Source organism: Neltuma alba, unplaced genomic scaffold, assembly GCF_004799145.2.
Source record: "Neltuma alba isolate B1F8T4 unplaced genomic scaffold, ASM479914v2 tig00011429_pilon, whole genome shotgun sequence".
In the NCBI taxonomy this organism is placed as follows: Eukaryota; Viridiplantae; Streptophyta; class Magnoliopsida; order Fabales; family Fabaceae; genus Neltuma; species Neltuma alba.
This window is the reverse complement of record NW_021636112.1, coordinates 45612-64863: the sequence shown is the minus strand read 5'-3', so window position 1 is coordinate 64863 and position 19252 is coordinate 45612. Positions and strand designations below refer to the sequence as shown.

Sequence of the window (19252 nt, the reverse complement as noted above, 5' to 3'; positions counted from 1 at the left end):
CTTAATTAGTAAGGATATTTTAAGAATAACAACACTTATTTATTATAAATAGCCAACTTAACTTACTTCTTTAATCTCCTCAAATAAGTCAATTGGGTCTTATAATTAGGACCGGAGGAGTACTAAACCATTTTCTTTTATCTTTCAAATCAAATCTAATTTAATTATTAGCTTTTTCTTTATAACAAAATTATTAGTATAACATGAATAAATCATACCTAAAAATTCGAAAGTCAATATATATATACTGTGTGTGTACCAAGATTTAAAAATTCAAATTCATGTTAAATTATAATTAATCAGATTATCACTAATGAGGATAACCTACAAAGTGCATACTTAAGTATAAAGTTTCAAATTGTGAGTGCAAAAAAAATTGCCTTTTATAGAATTACTTTCAATTAGGCCCGACAATCAGTCAAATAATCAAATAAAAAATAATTATTATTCATATAATTATATAATAATAGGAATGAAAATTATAATTTTAAAACAAATCAATATTAAGTTGCCCTAATAATAATGCTATACATCACCATGTGTAGATTAGGTCCAGAATTTGTCCTGCCAGTAACATTGTTTGTCACATTTAGATGAGATCTTGAATTTGAATTGATTTGCTTATGTGCGATTGTGCTTTGACTGTATTAAAAATTTTAAAATAAGCATTATTTTAAGAAAGCACCCATAATAACTTTTTTTTTTTTTGATACACAAGAGACAAAACAAAACTAACTAAAAGTGGCAGCCTCCACGGTGTAATCCTTCATTACTAACTCACGCAACTCCTCAGTCATGAATGAGAACAAATGCAAACCAGGGGCAGTCCTTAGCGCCTTCTTGGCTAGATGGTCGGCTACCTCGTTAGTTGATCTCGGAATGAGACCCAGATCCACCTCCCAAGAGCGATCAACCAGAGAGCGAGCTTCAGAAATCAACTGGAGAAGATGATGGTCCTTATATGAAGAATGATACAACAAGCGAATCACTTCAGAGGCATCAGTTTCGACGATAACCTTCCTAAAACCAACGTCCCACGTCATTTTCAGGCCACACACCAGAGCCCATAGCTCGGCAGCCAGGCTATCACCGTCTTTAGGATGGAACATAAAGCCGCTGATGAAGGAACCCACATGATTCCGCAAAATCCCTCCACAGCTGGCTCCATGCAGCGTGGAGAAGGCACCATCAACATTCAGTTTAACCCAGCCTGGTGGAGGGGGGACCATTTGATACCCTGTACCGTGACACGGTGACCATTGAGATTACTGCCTCTGAGTTTAGTTGCAGCCTGTTTCAGGTTTGAGAGGATGTGCCTTGCCTTGGCTATCAGCATTGCATTCGGGGTCCACTTGCCTTCGAAAATTCTCTCATTCCTACGTGACCAAAGGAGCCAGCAAATAGTGGCAAAAAACTCACTCCAACCGTCGCCGAAGGAGCCCCCGGGGTTCCGTATATTGAATTGTAGCCAATCCGTTAACTCGAGGGAGAAGAACCTGTCCAACAAGCGGTATTTGACCATGGAAGACCAAAGGCATCTAGTGTCGTCACAGTCCCGAAGAACATGAAGTAAACTCTCGCAATGAGAGCCGCACCACGTGCAAATTGGGGTCGTCACCATACCTCTTTCCGCTCGAGCTTGATTCGTCAAAAGTTTATTGTGAAGGGAAAGCCACATGAATGTCTTGCACCGTTGAAGGACTTGGAGTTTCCAAATTTTACTCCATATCGGGTTCGGAACCTGCTGGTCCTGTGTAATGAGAGAATAAGCTGACTTAATAGAAAAGACATCGTTCCTGTCGTATCGCCAACGTGCTTCAATATTGCCCTGAGTTGCCTGAACCCCCTCCTGTACATATTTCCAAGCGTCTTTAATGCCTTTCCAGATGTTCGAACCAGGTCTTTCGTGATCTATAGTGGGTATCAAATCAGACCCACATCTATATTTGGTTCTAATTACCTTAACCCAAAGAGCATCCCGACGATTGATGAGGTTCCAACCCAGTTTAGCCATGTAGGCTTGGTTCTGGTGGCGTAAATGCTTAAGACCGAGACCTCCGTTCTTCTTCGGAGTGCAAACCTTATCCCAGGCTACCAGATGCGGTTTCCTGTGACCTTCGGAGGACCCCCATATGAAACACCTATTATGTTTCTCCACCGCTTCACACGTGGTTATAGGCAGGGAGGCAGTTTGCATCGAGTACTCTGGAATAGCTAACGTTACGGAAGATGCCAGAGTGATCCTGCCTGCTAAAGAAAGAGAGTTAGCCTTCCAGTTGGACAGTCTCTGTTTCACCTTGTCTACCACCTCTTGATAACTACTTTTAGAGACTCTTCTATGATGGAGTGGGGCTCCCAAATACTTGCCGAGATCTGCCGCAAGTTGAAAACCGAGGATGTTGCTTACTTCGGACCTCCGGGTATGGTTCACATTCCTGGAGAAAGAGACTTGGGTTTTACGCACGTTAACTTTCAGACCTGAGCGGCTACAGAACTCTTCGAGGCAAGAGTGAATGACTGCTGCTTGATGAATGGACACTTCTGAATAAACGTGAAAAATTTAGAAAATGGAAGCTTTTTAATAACTTTAGACTTTGCATACATGTGAAATGCAAATTGTCGCTTTCAATAATGATAATAGTAGTATTAATTTAAAAAAAAAAAAGAATATTAGCTGGTTTGGTCTTCCAGAATTGAGTCAACCAAAAATGTTTTGCTTGTACCCAGGAATGCAAAAAATCCTTTCAACTAAAGTACCAATACTTAATATAAGAATTAGTTGACTAATTTAAGTAAAATAAAAAAGTTTTTTAAATATGTGTTATCTTTCTTAAAATATTTTTACTAATCATATGTCTTAGCTAGAACTATTATTTGATTGAATATTTAATATATGCAACTATTATAAGGACTACTTTAAAAAAAAATTAAATATCAAAGATAAAATGAATTAATATTTTATATTTAGGATCAAATTAAATGTCAAATTAATTTTTATATTAAAGGCCGGAGATATTATTTTATTATATTATTTGTTTTAAATACTTGTACTATTAATCTAATCATTAAAAAAGTAATTACTATCAAATCAACTTCAAAAACGTGTCAATTTGAGTTTTCTTTTCCTAGTCTTTTACTGACAGCATAACTGGTTGGTAAGCAATATACATCTGACAATTTTTTAATATATATATGTATTGATATTTCACATTGCAAAAAATTATTTATATTTACAGACCTCCATCAACGTGAGGCTAGCAAAATTCATAAAATGATCTAATAATATTGTTTTAATTGAATTGATACATTTATGATTTTCCAAAAACGAAATTGATTGTGAGATATATATTTCAATAATTATGATAATTATTTATTAAGAATAAAATTTCAACAAATGAGGTACTCCTCTGGTCCTTAATATATGACATAATTGTTGAATTGGTTTTGATCCTGAATATAAGGCTCATTTTTCATATTTATTAATTTTTTCTAAATTATCCTTATGAATACTCCTTCAATTATAATCAAGTAGAAGAGGAAGATAGAGTATTAAGAAGATGATTATGGTATTTTAAGAAAAATGTGTCACATTTTTTATAATTAACTAACTTATCTAATTTTTTTTAATCTGATTAAATTAATTAAATAGATTTTATAGTAAGAATAGGAGGAATACTAACATTAGTCCGTTGGAGGCTTCATCAAATTCGTTTCATAGTGTCGACATGTTTCAGACACATCCTTTGTAGTATTCCAAAACATTCTTACAAAAGGACAAGTGAAAAAGCAACAAACTTTTCTCTCGGGTTAAACAAGAGCAATAGATGAAGAAATTGACATTTTTTGTTTGCGTTACGTTTAATATTTAAGGGTTAATATATTTTTTTAATTCTTAAAACTTGATCTCGTTTTAGTTTTAATTTCTAAAGTTTAAAATTAGTGGTTTTTGGTCTATAAAATTTAATATTATTTTAATCCGTCTGGAGATTTTTTATCTTTAATATAAAACAATGTTTTTATCTCTGAAATAAGACTAAAATTACCAACTTTAAATTTTAAAGATAAAAAAGACATCAATTTAATGTTTAATTTCAGGCGTTCATAGAATATTTGTCATAATATATATTTATATTATTATTTGCAAATTATCTGAGCCTAACCAATTTGATAAATTCAAAAAAATTGACATTAACACCTCCTTAAGTCTTGGTCTAAATAAAAGATTGTGAATATGACTTTTTATAGGTACAGTGAATGCGTGAATTTTGTCTAATAAATAGATAACGACGACAGAAAAAAGACCATGAAAAATTTGAAACCAACAAGCCTAAACCATTAACATTAATAAGGATTTGGTATGATTTGCCCCACTATAGTCTTATTCTTATCAACAAAACAGGGCAAGCAAAGGAGTAAAGAGAGGGACAGTTTGGAGGAATCAAAAGAAACAAAATTACAAAGTTCATCACAGCTCATACACATACATGAATGGCATTCAAAATTCCTAGGTAGGTAGGTATGCATGATGAACATAGGCCCTCATCTATCAATTGAAATGCGCTTAATATAATTTAATTAGTGGCATTTCAAATGCCAAAGAGAAACTTTCAGAATGGAACTATTTAATGAACCATGAAAACAATAATAAGATTACTTCTGATTCCAAATATAAAATTTAGTTTGTAATATATTTATAATAATTAATTGCAGACAATAAGTTGAAGGAGACTATTATCCAACGTGAGCATTGTGCTCATCAAAATCTTGTCTAGAGAGACACGGTCCCTGCAACTATTGGTGACTTCGGGTGGCAGCCTTATCTGAAGGTCCTCTGCGTGAACTTCCCTTGCTAAGATGTCAGCATGTTCAATGTTTTCTCTTCTAGTGTGGAACAACCTGAAATTCTCGCTGCTCAGCAAAAGATTTCTGGGCTCTGCTATCTCTTCTCGGAACGGGTGGGCGAGGTCACCATTCCTAAGCAATATGTTGATTACTTCTATAGAGTCTGTGTATATCCTGGCGTTAGTGCACTGTAGACGCTGGCAGAGCTCAAGGCCCGCTTTTATGGCACTGATTTCCGCAGTTGACTTGGCCCGTTTGTTAAACGGGCTAGGCCTAGGCCAGGCTATAGATCACGATTCCTAAAGCTTTCTTTATTTGTTTTTCCTAGCAGTTAACTGAAGATTTTCCAGTAGTTAATTAGTTAAAAAGGCCAGTCCAAATATAAAATATGTCGAACATATATATATAGAATGTGGTAGATATAATACATGATTCAACGTGAGCGTTTGTTTACGAGTTAGGCTCAGCAATATGTCAGCGAGAAGAAGAAGAAGATGATGATGATGGCGATGACAGAAAGAGACCGGCAAATCAGTGACAACAAGACGGGGGAAGGTAGGTTGCTATAGCCTAGGAAGATGATGTCGGCAGGCGAGGTTTGTAAAAGAAATGGATATTTATTGCTATTATCTCTCTTATGATGTAAACCACCACAAGAACAAGACAGCCTTGGACCTTTATTTCTTGCCGACCAGGGTAACCTTGCCACTTCATAGACTGTATTCTTCATCACTAAGTAAACTTAGATAATATTCTTTTTAATGATTTTTTGGGGTGATCTAGAGACATCCACGAATTTTAGTTACCCAACTACCAGTCTACCCAGCTAACCCCACAGACCATGTCTAAAATGCCTCGTCACTGTCAACATCTATATAAATAGACATTCGTGGCTTCTCCGTATCCATATCTTCAATCTCAGCACAGCAACAGGAAGAAGAAGAAGATGCACAACCCTCCACCGCCAGGCGGTCCAGGCCCTCACCACCACCCACCAGGGCCACCGGGACCTCCCAACCCCGGCCCTCCTCCACCAGGTCCTGGTGGCCCTCCTCCACCGGGCCCCGGCGGCCCTCCTCCTCCTGGCCCCGGCGGGCCTCCTCCCGGCGGACCAGGCGGACCAGGTCCGGGGCCACACCACCACCCCCATGGACACCATCACCCATGTTGAACGGCACGAAGCAGTATGATGTATGAAATAAGCATGGAAGCATTCGCTGTGGCCAGTAGCCTGGCCAAGCCCTAGCTCTGTTTCGGTAGGCAGCAGAGGTTTCTTCCGCTTTTAACTTTATTTGTGCGTCTTTTCACTTTTCCGGCGTGTATCTGAGACTCTGGTTATGTACCATGCCACATGTCATATGGTGGCACGGGCTTATATTGAAGTAAATAAGTTTGTCTTCATTTATCAGTGTGGGTACGTATATATGTATCAGTGCGTCTATGTATACATGTAGAGAAAGTATTGAAATCGCTGGTCCCGGGGGGGGGGGGGGAAGAGAAAGTATTGAAATCCTAGTTTCAAAGTCAAAACAAACACCAAAATTTTTCAGTTTAATATATATATATAATGTGATTTGTAAGGTTAAGAATTATTAACTCTGTTTTTAAGTATAAGATCTCATTTATAGTCTATAGAAGAAGTTTTATAATTAGGATAAGAGGTAATATTTATTTTTATTGAGCCAACAAGAAAAAAAAAAATCGGTCATTTATGTTACTCTCCATGCGTATTTGTTAAAGATTAAACAAGTGTAATATTTTTGGGGAAAAGCAAAAGTATCTTATATTGGAATTAATCCTGCATTAAATGTGGATACATTTAATTAAGGTAAATATGAGAAAGTTGTGAGGGAGAATTTAAGTTAAACCACGCGCATCACCTGTAGGCATGAATAATTTGACACTCTTGTATCTGATCTTGTCAGCTGTGTTGCATGTTTATTTTCATTAATAAAACGTGTTTGTTGTTAAAAAAAATAAGTTATTTAAAATGGCTTATGAAAAAGTTAAAAATAGATAGCAGTATTTTTTTTAAAAAAAAATTCTTCGAGATTATTTTGCTTGATGTTTATTCAGTCCACAAAAAAGGTATGCTGATATTCTTAATTTATATTTAAACAGTAATGCTTAAAAATATATTTACATTGAGAAGAATGAACGACATTTAGAAAAATATCTATTATTAGTATATGATTCTCTAATATAATTAGAGAGTTGATTTTGACATCAAATATTAAAACCTTACTTTATTTTATCTTTTATAGCTATCGGTTTTCTCCAAACTAATTTGTTTGATTGATAAATATATACTCCTCCGGTCCTTAATATAAGACCCATTTAACTAATTTGTTTATATTAAGGAAGTTAGGTAAGTTAGTTAATTATAAGAAAAGTGACACATTTTTCCTAAAACACCATAATCATCTTTCTTAATACCTCATTCCCCTCTTCTACTTGATTATAGTTGAAGGGGTATCCATAGGGATAATTTAGAGAAAATTGATAAATATAAGAAATAGGTCTTATATTTAGGACCAAAACCAACTCAAGAATTGGGTCCTATATTAAGGACCGGAGGAGTATATAGTGATATATAATCTAATTATTATACACAGATATTTTAAAAAATCATACTAATTTTATTAAAATTAAGTAATTTATTTAAGTAAATCTATTTAAATTAGTTAAATACTCCTGCCGGATTGTTAATCTAATGGTTTGTTTATATGGACCTTGTTAATTTTAAGACTCAAAACATTTATGTTTTACGGAAGTGTGTGGGTAAAATGTTAACATGCTTTTTTCAGTAGTTATCATTTACTTAGTTGATTTGATTTTTCATATGATTAAGAGTGATGATCCCACCAGCTCCCCAGTACTCTCTTTTTAATTTCTCTGTGCCCTTTCTGTGCATCGGATAACAAGACAGTTTGTGATGCTCCAACATTATAACTGAACTGCTTATTTTAGAACTGCCCATTTCTTCTGATTCTTGCCTGATCTATCCTGGATCAACACCTTGACTGATAACAATACTGTAAAATTAAACAGAGGAGGATTAAAATCTGTTCAACTTTACCAGGAAAATCAAATTAAAGACATCAAAGATTACGACTTGGTGATCCAATCCGATCCAATCTTGGTATTTCCAAAAAAATTATCCTACAATGATTTAATCCTGAACCCAAGAAAAAAAATTAGAACAGTACTTGTTTCTGTACACTGTCTCAAATATAGCTTTCCCATTAACTAACAGGAAAGGATAATCATAATGCAGTATAAATTTTATCACATTCTCAGTACCTTTCCCAACCCCATGACAAGGTTGAACATCATTCATTAGAGATGCAGGGAGGCATATTTTTGTGCGCGATAAATTAATATATTTACACAGTCACATCTCAGGGGAAAAAAAATATCAGCTATGTCGCAGACAAAAAAAATATTCTATCCTTCAAGGGAGGACTTGAGATTCAGGAGTCCCTCAGCAGATATGCTTCTTCCGAATCTTGGCCTCTCTGCCACCACAGGTGGTGGTGGTTCTGAGTGAAAACAAACCATCACAACAGTTAAGTTATCTGCTGAGTCTCTCTTTATGGCTTCCTCCACCATCTCTTTACAGCATAGTTTCACATCATTATGTTCTTGAAGCCTCCTTCTTGCAAAATCTACAGCATTTTGGCTGCTGAACACATCCCAGATTCCGTCACTTCCAATTATCAAAAACTCATCCTCTTTGGTCAGTGTGGTTAGTTTGAGTTCTGGCTCAGCACTTAATAAGGGTCCTCCTCTTTCACTCACTTCCTTCAAGCCCTCGAGATGCCAGTCGCCTAGAGCCCGCGTGACAGCTAACTCGCCATTCAGATAACCATCATCGATGAATCCGCCTAAAGACTCAATTCGCTTCCTCTCTTTCATGCACAAGGGCCTATGATCTTTTGACATTTCTATAGCCCTTCCACGTCTGGACAAAACAGCCCTGCAGTCTCCAGCGTTGGCCACTAGCAAAGACCTGTAGGAAACAATGATCAATGCATTCAACACCCTGATGACACCAGGTATGGCGCTTCATCTAGTTACAACGGTTAGACGATACACCAGAGAGGGTGTATGATAGTATCTCATTTGACATCTGTTCTTTGCATTTTCTACGCTATGGAGACTTGGCAGTATGGGATACGAAGTCCCAAATTAAATCAGAATAACATGCTCCACCGGGTATTTAACACGTTTAGTTCTCCCATCACATGAAAATTTCGTTCCACAAATATGGGATGGAAACTTCCGCCATGTTTAGAAGGGGTGAGAAGAAAGGATATATGTTCTTACCTCCCCAAAATAATTGCAGTTAATGCAGTTGTACCAGAAGACAATGAAGACTCAAGGGAGCATGTCTCTGCAAATGCAGCATCTGTCTGTAAAAATGACCTAGTGACCACCTTTTCTAGCTCCACAGGAAAATCAGCATCCTCAATAATAACTCTTGGAAGATGATCACGGACAAATACTGCAGCACTCTTCCCTCCGTGCCCATCAAATACCTGTAAATCAAACCATTTTCAATTTGCATGTTGAAATCTCAACAAAGGGATGCATACCCTTCTTCATTCAAGATTAAAATTTTGTGTTTTGCATCATCGCTTTACCTTCATTCATCAAGTAAGACCTCACCATTGCTATACAATGAAAGCTGCTACAAGAGAAAGCAGCCATGATGTGCGTGTGCGTGTTTGTGTGTGTGTGTGTGTGTGTGTATAAAGTAAATTATTGTTTCCATCCCTAAAAGATGGACTAACTTCTCAATTTGGGTCTCTAAAGGGTAACCCTCTCAATTTAGTCCCCCAATAATATTTTCTCCACACTTTCATACCTCTATCTTTTAAAGGCATGAGCTGAACTTATTCATTTAGTCCTGTCAATGGAGGGAAATGATTGGAAAATTAATTATCAAGGGACGAAATTGAGACTAGCTAATAATCTTTCGGGGACAAAAATAGTAATTTACTTTATAAAGATTCCTCACATTGAGATCATGAAACAAGCACAAATCCAGCTGATTTTTCCATATTGTGTCACTCTATACTTACAAATGGCTGTGCAACTACAACTCCAGAGGTTATAGATTTCTAATAGTGTTGGGATGAGAAATAAAGAATACCCAGTAGTTTTTCAACTTAACATTAAATTAAAATACAGCACAGAATCTAGGTTCTTATCCAGGAAAAGGGTTGTAATTCCCGTTATTTCCCCCTTCAAAAGCTTTGTATAACATTCTTAATCAAGAAGAGCTCTAGTTTTTCCATATTTATTACTAAACACACAAGATAAGCCACTAACAATGGCAATATAAGGTCAGTGATCACAAACATTTCTTCTCAATAAAATTTAACACGCACATATCGTTTTACAACTCAATACTCCATTATTGATTACTTAAAAAGTCCTTCACAAGTCATAATTGAAGCAAGATCCGTTTTGCTTGCCAGTCCCATATTTAGTGATGGATCAAGGATTGTTGAAACTTTTTCGTACACTTGTTACAAAATCAGGACATTAACAGAAGAGTTAAAATTGAAGTTCATGGCCATAACAGAAAACAAGCCTAATGGGTTAGATGGCTTACCCCATAAAAGGAAATAACTTCCTCACTGAGTACATCATAACCAAACTTCTTTCCTAAGTCTCCAATGCATATGTGAGTATCTTCCATATAAGGGCGACCTCCGATATCTGACCACTCTCCAGATCGCAGAGCAGGGGCAAAGTTTATGTGGTTCTGTTTCTTGTCTGCAATCACCGTGTCCTCACTTATGCTTTCCAGCTGAAAAGCAATTTGCATCAATCTTCTCCGAAAAGGCATAATTACAAGGAGAAACAACAAATTATGCCAACAATTAAGAATTAATAACACATTCAACAACCTTTCTCTAGTTAGCTTTAATCATTAATAATCAATAGGATCAGCTAGTCTTTGACGATCAAATCTGAGGATTTTTACGATCCCTACAAGCCTTAGATCAAACCATTATTAAATGACTCTGTCACGAATATAGGAGACTGCAAAAGTTCTATGACGTTTGAACTATAAGCAGAAGATAGAAATCACGATACTCATTCATATTTCATTTGCATGGAAGGATTTTTAAAGGAAGAGACATAAAGAAGCATAAACCACTAGGAAGAATAGTCCTATATATGGACGGAAATATATAACAGAGTTAAAAAAGCAATGCAAAATTCAAAAAGTAATTAGAAAATAGTCTATAACATGACCCGTAAAAAGGGAGCTAAAAAACTAAGCTAATGAAAAGGATGTTGTTGAAGACGAGGAAAAGCACCATACACACTGTCCAATTCAAACTAACGGTAAAGTGTCAAAAGCTGAACAATTCTGCATCCAAGATGCAGCAGCAGATGATTTCGAGACCAAGTTCAAAGATTACAGGGTCATAACGACCGCGAATCCAGAACAATTTCGAATTTCAGAGTAGATACAAAATCTCGTTTAATAATACAGGAAGAAACACAAACAATGAAGAGAGAAAATATCCCCAAGGATAGGAAGGCTCAGGGCAAAGAAGACACCAGTAAAAGGCAGAAGAAACAGGCCTCGTAGGACGGAAAAACATGAAGAAAACCTTGAGAGGAAGCCGTCTCTACACAGCAAATAAAAGAAGAAAACCCAACACGACTTACCGGGAATGAATTCCCAAAACCAAAACTCTGATCGCCGCAAGTTCTAAGAGGAGGTTCCTTTTCCATGTGGGTATGAAGAAGGTCACAATGCAAAGGCCAAGAGCTCCTTCTATCGTCTGGGTTCTCCATATCGGCGCCAAGTTGCTCGGCGTCTTGTAAACACATGGTGACGCAACAAGCAGGCGGTGACGGGGGTAGGGGCTCGGCTCAGCTGCAACTTGGAGGCGCAAAAGAGTAAACTTTGATGGGATTTTGTGGCTCGCGGAGAGAGAGAAGATTCTGAAAATATGTTGGAAAGAAAGATATGAAACGCCGTTGAGTATAAAATATAAATAGTCAATATAGTATTATTTGTCAGTGGATGGAGGAGAGAGTGAGAGGAGAACGGGAGCCGTTAAGTTCCAGATTTTTCTATGAAAGCGTGGCTCAAAATTAGTTAGTTGAGTCACAGTACTGTTAGGAAACAAAACACTTGTTCGATACACGTCTTCTACTTTTCATTCTCTCATTTCAGGATTTCTTTTTCGAAAAATTGTAACTTTCCTTGTGTTAATTAATCATGCATCACTCTAATTTATTTACAAATAATTAAATCATAATTAGGGAAAACAGCTTTAATTATCTCAATTTGAAATTCACCTGAACTTAAATCCTCAGAGAAGGGTCGATCTTGCAAAATGTGCACGTATGATGGTTTTTTTCCCCTGAAAAAAATAGATTTAAATTTGAATTAATAATTAATGTGTGTGCATTAAATTCGAAGGCTAAATTCTTACGAGATATTCTCATCACAACCCTTTACACTTTATCGTGAAAATCTTAGGACAGATATTTTGATCCTGAACTACTGTGTCTTCTCTTCCTTCTTGTTGGCTCATCTTGTCAATGGAGAAGTTTCATGAAGGACGGGGAAAGTCATGAACTTGATTTTGACTAATTTTAGACATATCCTAATAATTCGGTGATGGGACTCTTAATTCTCACGGCTTGCGACATCCACAAAAATTTGGGGCAAAAAAAAAAAAACTCTGCTTCTCTGTCATTTGCAAGTTTCGGAGATGATCTTCATATCATTAATAATATTGTCATCTTTTGTTTTTTTGTCTTGGTTTCACTTGAGCCTTTTGAATGATTGCTTGCAGGTGGGGGAAGGCGAATCTGAGCCCATTCATCAAAATTCAGAATGATCGTCAGCATTACACAACAAGGGAGAGAGAGTGATAGATAGACAGATACTCTTATTTTGTGATCCTCCCCCTCATGAACAACCTTTAATTTGCATTAATGCCCTCAGCGAAATGGATTATTTACATCGTTATCTGTTTATCGTCTTTTTAGCTTTTTTTTTTTGACCAGAGATCGTCTTTTTAGCATCTAAGATAACAGACAAAATTTCATTTCATAATATTCTTTTTCTTATGCTTAATGCAGGACTTCCATGACGATGGAGTTGACATTAACTATATGTATAAGATTTATTTCATATGTTTATCAAATTTTTTAAAATTAACCTTGTTGATATTTTTTTAATAATAATCAAATAAGAGGAGGAGATAAGGAATTAAAAAAGTGCTTACAGTGTTTTAGAAAAACATATCATATTAATTAATTTAACTAATATTTTTAATTTATTTAAATTAGTTAATTATGTCTTATATTAAGAATCGAATGAGTACTATCTATCATAAGAGTAACAACGGCTACAAAGTTTTCCTTTTAGTCTCTGCTCTCTTGAAAAAAAAAAACTAATGTCTTTGATGAATGTCATTTGATTTCTAAAAGCTATATTAGGTCTAACATGATACTTTTTATTTGTAAAATATGAATTTGATTTTTTTTAATTTAAAAAGGTATCTTTCAAGATATTTTGAGTTTGAGATTAATTCCTTTTTAAGGCATAAACGTAAAAAGTTTTCGGCTTTTATTTCTCACATCAAAGTGCACTTTCAAAAATTTTAATTTGTGTTTTTCTTTTTATGTGGGTGAGGTTACTTATTGTCTTAACTAACAGCTTGTTAATAAATATAAATTTGAAATACTTGTAATGACCAGGCTAGCATGTTAGTATCCATATCTAAAAAAGGAAAACAGAAAAAGGGAAAAGAAAATTGATGGTAGGGCATGAGATTCATACAGCAATAATATGTATTCTTTATATATTAGTCAAAAAGATATTTTTGCGCATATGTATGAAAAAATGGAATATCATAGAGAAACGTGGCATTCACAGGTTCATATTGTTGTTATTATACAAAACAAAAGGGAGGATTCATTCACCTTTTTGGGTCTCAATTATTATTTTGTCGTATGATATCATGTTATATCACACATTTCAAATTCAAGTTGCTTCAAATAATTTACTGTTTGGATTGTGACCATTGATTGCAAGTGGGAGGATTTAATTAATTAAAAAAATTAGGGATTGGAAGATGATGTGATTAGATTAAAGGGCAAGTTGATTTGATTTATGAGGGATTTTGTACTTAATTATTTTATTGGCAAGGATAATTAATGAGCGTACAGGGGGATTTGAATGAATTTGATTCATTGGGCCGAAAAGAAAGCACCTTTTCAATGGATAATGATGTTAGATTTCTTTCTCTTTTTTATTTTATGGATCTTTCAAAAGCCAATCCTAACTATATTTCTAAATATAATCTCCTTTCTATAATTCTCTCATCCAATGAAATTCTTATTATTTACCCAACACAAATCCTAATTTTGATCACACAAATTATTTTTTATATGATTATCTGATATCTAATAGTCAATCTTAATTAAAAACTAACTTTTATTTACCACTTTTCATGTTCTATTTCGATGTGCTGTTGTTGTACCTATACAAATAAAGGTAAGTTAAATTCTATCTCGCGTCTAGGAAAAAAAAATCAATTTAAATTTAGGCAAATTCGAGTATGAATCAATAATCTGACCTAATTAGATAAATTATTGTATTGGATTTTAAATAATTAGATAAAAATGTATGAAATTCTTGACAGTGAAAATTTAAAATTTTTTAAATGATTTTATAAGAATTTATAAAATTTATATCCCTCCAATCATATATTTGAGAATTATATGCATATTAAGATTCCGATGAGGACAATAATTAAATTGCAGTGGTGACGGCTATTTATGGTCAATCCACCAGCGAGAACGGCCTAACATGTAGGAATCTTGTCGATGCCTTATTGGTTGAATTAATGTTCTGTTCTCACACTCAACTTTATTTTTTTGCCTGACTCACACTTAACTTTATTGACCCTGTAGAATCCCTCAATAAAGTGCGTGCGTATTATTTTATTTTATTTTTAAATATTCAACGACATGCTATATTAATATTATAGTACCCCCTCCCTCTTTAAATATAGGTAAATTTCAACTAGATAAATATATTTCACTTATAATAATTTTTTTTATTAAATATCTCACGCCCCAAAAAAAGGAAAAATTTCAGAAAAGGTCCCTTGAATATATGAAATCTCAGATTGGGTCTTGGAATTTCTAAAATGACAGAAAGAGTCAGTGACCCAATCTGTCATTTGTGAAATTAAGACCAATTGACAATTTTACTCCTGACTAAGTGAGTAGTTATTCTCTACACAAATCTAGATAATGCTTATACTGTTCTAGTGATTACAAGATTAGTTGTAATTAATAATTACAAGATTAGTTGTAGTTAATAATAAGGTGCCTGACTATAAAAAAGTGAGTAGTTATTCTCTACACGAATCTATGTAATACTTACATTGTTCTAATGATTACAAAATTAGTTGTAGTTAATAACAAGACACCTGAATATGAAAAAGCGAGTAGTTATTCGCTACATGAATCTAGGTAATGCTTAAACCCTTATAGTGATTCTTTAAATCATTGTAGTGAATGAATACAAATGAGGGCAAAATTGTCAATTCCTCTTGATTTGCCAAATGACAGATTGGGTCACTGACCCTTTCTGTCATTTTGAAAATTCCAGGACCCAATCTGGGATTTTATATATTCGAGGGACCTTTTCTGGAATTTTCCCCCAAAAAAATCCCAATTATAAAACCTCTTTCATGAAAATGTTATCAATTTAGTATAATGCAATGAGAGGTGGATGGAAAAGAAATAAATGAGATAAAACAAAACTTATCAAGTATGTTTACACCCAATTTTTTCGTTGCAATAGGCAACACCTCTTGGAATGGCATTGTCTGACAAAGACATGTATAAAGCTTGATATGATGCTTCTCCATTCCATTTCCCTCTCAAACACTATATTCATACATACATATATGTATACACACACACACTTTCCCTCCTATTCTTATGATAAGAATCTTCCAACTAATTTATGTATATATCAATAAAAAATTAAAAAAATTAAATTTTTAAAAAAATTCAAGTGATTTTTAATACTACTTCCGGTCCTAATTATAAGAGTCAGTTGACTAATTTGAGGAGATTAAGAAAGTAAGTTGAGTTAGTTATTTGTCTTAAATAAGTGTTGTCTTTCTTAAAATATTTTTGCTAATCAAATGTATTGACTAGAACTATTATTGTTAGAAGCGCTACTTTGAAAAAAATACTCCTCCGATCCTTAATAGAAGACCCATTTAACTAATTTGATTAGATTAAGGAAGTTAGGTAAATTAGTTATTATAAGAAATGTGACACGTTTTTCCTAAAATACCAATCATCTTTCTTAATACTCTATTTTCCTCTTTTACTTGATATGGTTGAGGGAGTATCTATAGGGGTAATTTAGAGAAAATTGATAAATATGAGAAATGGGTCTTATATTTAGGACCAAAACCAACTTAACAATTGGGTCCTATATTAAGGATCAGAGGAGTATATAAATATGAGAAACAAAGTGGATTGGGGTCTTATATTTAGGACCAAAATAAAAGTCAAACAGGGTCTTATATTGAGGACCGGAGGTAGTATTACTTTCATTGACCGTATAAATTCTAATGTCATATTAATTTCTATTCTGTCATTACCCGTATTAAATATGAGCATCTATGAAACAAATATTTAATAGTTATTGAAACTATCAAAGTGTTTTCATAAGGATTTTTTAAAAGCGGTCTTATAATAGGACCAAGAAATATATATAAACATACATGCACTTTACGCACACCTTTGTATGTGCGTATATGTGCATCTATGAGCTTGCCATATGCACGCCGATATTTGAGAGAGTGATTAGGGACCCATCAACATTGACATTTCAAAGAAGGAAAGAAGAAAGAAAGAAGGAAGGATGATGGAGAGACAAGGACACAACATGTTGGTATGATTTAGTGGTAAAAATAACAGATTGCACCAAACTGAGGTGGATCCACCTGTGCCTCTGTTTTTCCAACGTTTCTGCCTATTAAGTGCTGTCATACACTTGATTTCATATCTGCATTTTCTTGAAAATTCATCAACTCTCAAAGAATAACGATTACAAAAATACAGTTAAAGATATTTCTAACATCCTAATCTTATTTTTAAAGTGTATGAAAACACTAATTTTTTTTATAGTGTTTAACACTTTATCTTTTTTTTTTATGTTATATATCCAGTATTCTGATATTATTTTTTTAGTTCCATACAATATCCTAATCTTTAAGGTGTTAGATGTACTAAAAAATAAAATTACGATGTTGAATACATCGTAAAAAATCAGGGTATTGCATGTAGCTTACTCTTAAAATATTTGCAAAGTTATTATATCGATGGTAACATTCAAATATATACATAATTATGGGATAGATGTGATTCGATATCTCTACCAACTAAATTAACTTTGAAATTGATCAATAAGAGAGCCGCAAAACTCCTCAAGAACACTTTTTCTTAAAAGGAAAAAGTAATTTAGATAATCAAAATTAAATACCTATCGACCTCCTCAACAACTGATGAATCTGCTTAGTCTTGTAAGCTTTGAATGAAGTTGATGAACAATGGAGATTGAGTCAAAGAGAAAAAGGGAATATAGACTTTAGGAGATGAAATAATGAATGGCTTAAAAACGAAGAGAGTAGAAAACGAATGAGTACCACAAGAGAAAGAAAAAATATCGCATCAAAGGAAAGACCATAATTGTACCAACCAAAAAGCTAAGCGCTTGGAATCACAAACATGGGCAGAGACTGACTTAACACGAATCACATGGAAGCACATTAAGAAAGAAAGGACCTTTCATGGTCTCCGACAAGGACATGTGGTCACACTTTGATGCTTCATCATCCCACTTCTCCATTCTATTGGCCACAATAACCAACCAAAACAGGTTCCAATTGGTTGAATCATAAAAGCACTCAAAAACAAAAGATTTCCCCCCACATTGACATTTGCCAGAATTTGTGGAAGTTGCAACATCGTTATTGTTGTACTTTAAAGCAAACACCATTCATGTGTTTGGCTTCTAATTAGTGCAACTGTGCATTTTCCTTGAGCATTATGTTCTCCCGTGTTTAATATAAAACCTAGTTAATTAATATGACTAGATTAAAAATGCTAATTAAATTAATTAATATGATATTTGTTGTAAAACATCCCAAGCATCTCTCTTAATTCCCTCTTTCATTCTTCTACTTGATTATTGTTAGGAAAAAATTAATAGGATTAATTTGAGAAAAAAATTGATAAATATATAAAATAAATCTTATATATAAGACTAATATTAATTTTCTAATTAGCTCCGATATTAAGAACCGGAGGAGCATGTAATATCTGCAAAATGAGTCCCTTATAACAGTGAATGGATCCAAACAAGGACTGGCACTTGGCAATCCCTATTTATGAAGGAACCTTAGCTGTTCAAAGGGGTGTGGATGATGGGGTTGTCTTAATCCAGATTCTACCAAATAGGGAAATTATATGCCAAAGACGTGCTTTATATACTAATAATTTAAAGTTATAAGTGGGATTAAACTGTGACTTCTAATAATCGGGAACCAAGCATGTGACCTTCCACTAATAGTAAAGTTTTTATGCTACTGGGCTATAAAGTTGTTGCAAATAATTTATGCATTAGGCCGAAAAGACGAAATATGAGTATACATTCAATTAAATGCCAAACAATGGTACAAGCTTCTGAAGATCCAGATTCCAAACAGGGATAGAAACCGGGCAATCACAACCTGTAAGGAAGAGCACCCGAATTCACAATTGTGGGGATGACGGGGTTCTCAAAATTCTGATTCTATAAGAAGTTGAATCTTTGAAGTTCGTGAAACTATGTGCAAACTTTTGATACTCTATTCTGTTTTTTTTTTCGCATACTAGACAAATTTATATAGTATAATGCAAAAGGCAAAATATTAGTACTCTGCATTCAGCTTAGCCAATTTCAAACTGATCTCCTTGCTGCCTTCATGTTTTCCCACTCTGAATCACATTTCCTGCAACTATTTCACCTTTTCCCCCCAAAGGATGAGAAAGTTAAAGCACACTTAGGGTGCGCCATTGTCTTTGTGCTGCTGTTGGCATCTTTTGATCGCAATACATCACGCAATGATGTGGCAACAACATTAAGTTACCACTTGCAAACAAAATCAGTAGCTCACAGTTTCATTATTGGACCAGCCTGAACCTAGGACCTATATCAATGAACAAGGTTGTTTCTGAAGAAAACAGTGGGTGACATCAATGGGCGAGCTTGGTCTCACTTAAGCCAATATAATGCCTATGTCTCAAACGCATCAATACATCAGTGAACCTGTGGCTGTGGTCA

At 34.5% G+C, this 19252-nt stretch overlaps 1 protein-coding gene across 1 annotated transcript; it reads right to left on the bottom strand.

Moving 5' to 3' along the window:
• Positions 1 to 7999: 7999 nt before the first annotated feature.
• LOC114713504 (probable protein phosphatase 2C 27) lies at positions 8000 to 11825 on the bottom strand. Its single transcript, XM_028898173.1, has 4 exons — positions 11539 to 11825; positions 10466 to 10663; positions 9172 to 9383; positions 8000 to 8854 (listed from the first exon to the last, which is right to left on the bottom strand). Exons 1-4 carry the CDS (start codon positions 11701 to 11703, stop codon positions 8290 to 8292), a joined length of 1140 nt encoding a protein of 379 aa, XP_028754006.1. The 5' UTR covers positions 11704 to 11825; the 3' UTR covers positions 8000 to 8289.
• Positions 11826 to 19252: the final 7427 nt, after the last annotated feature.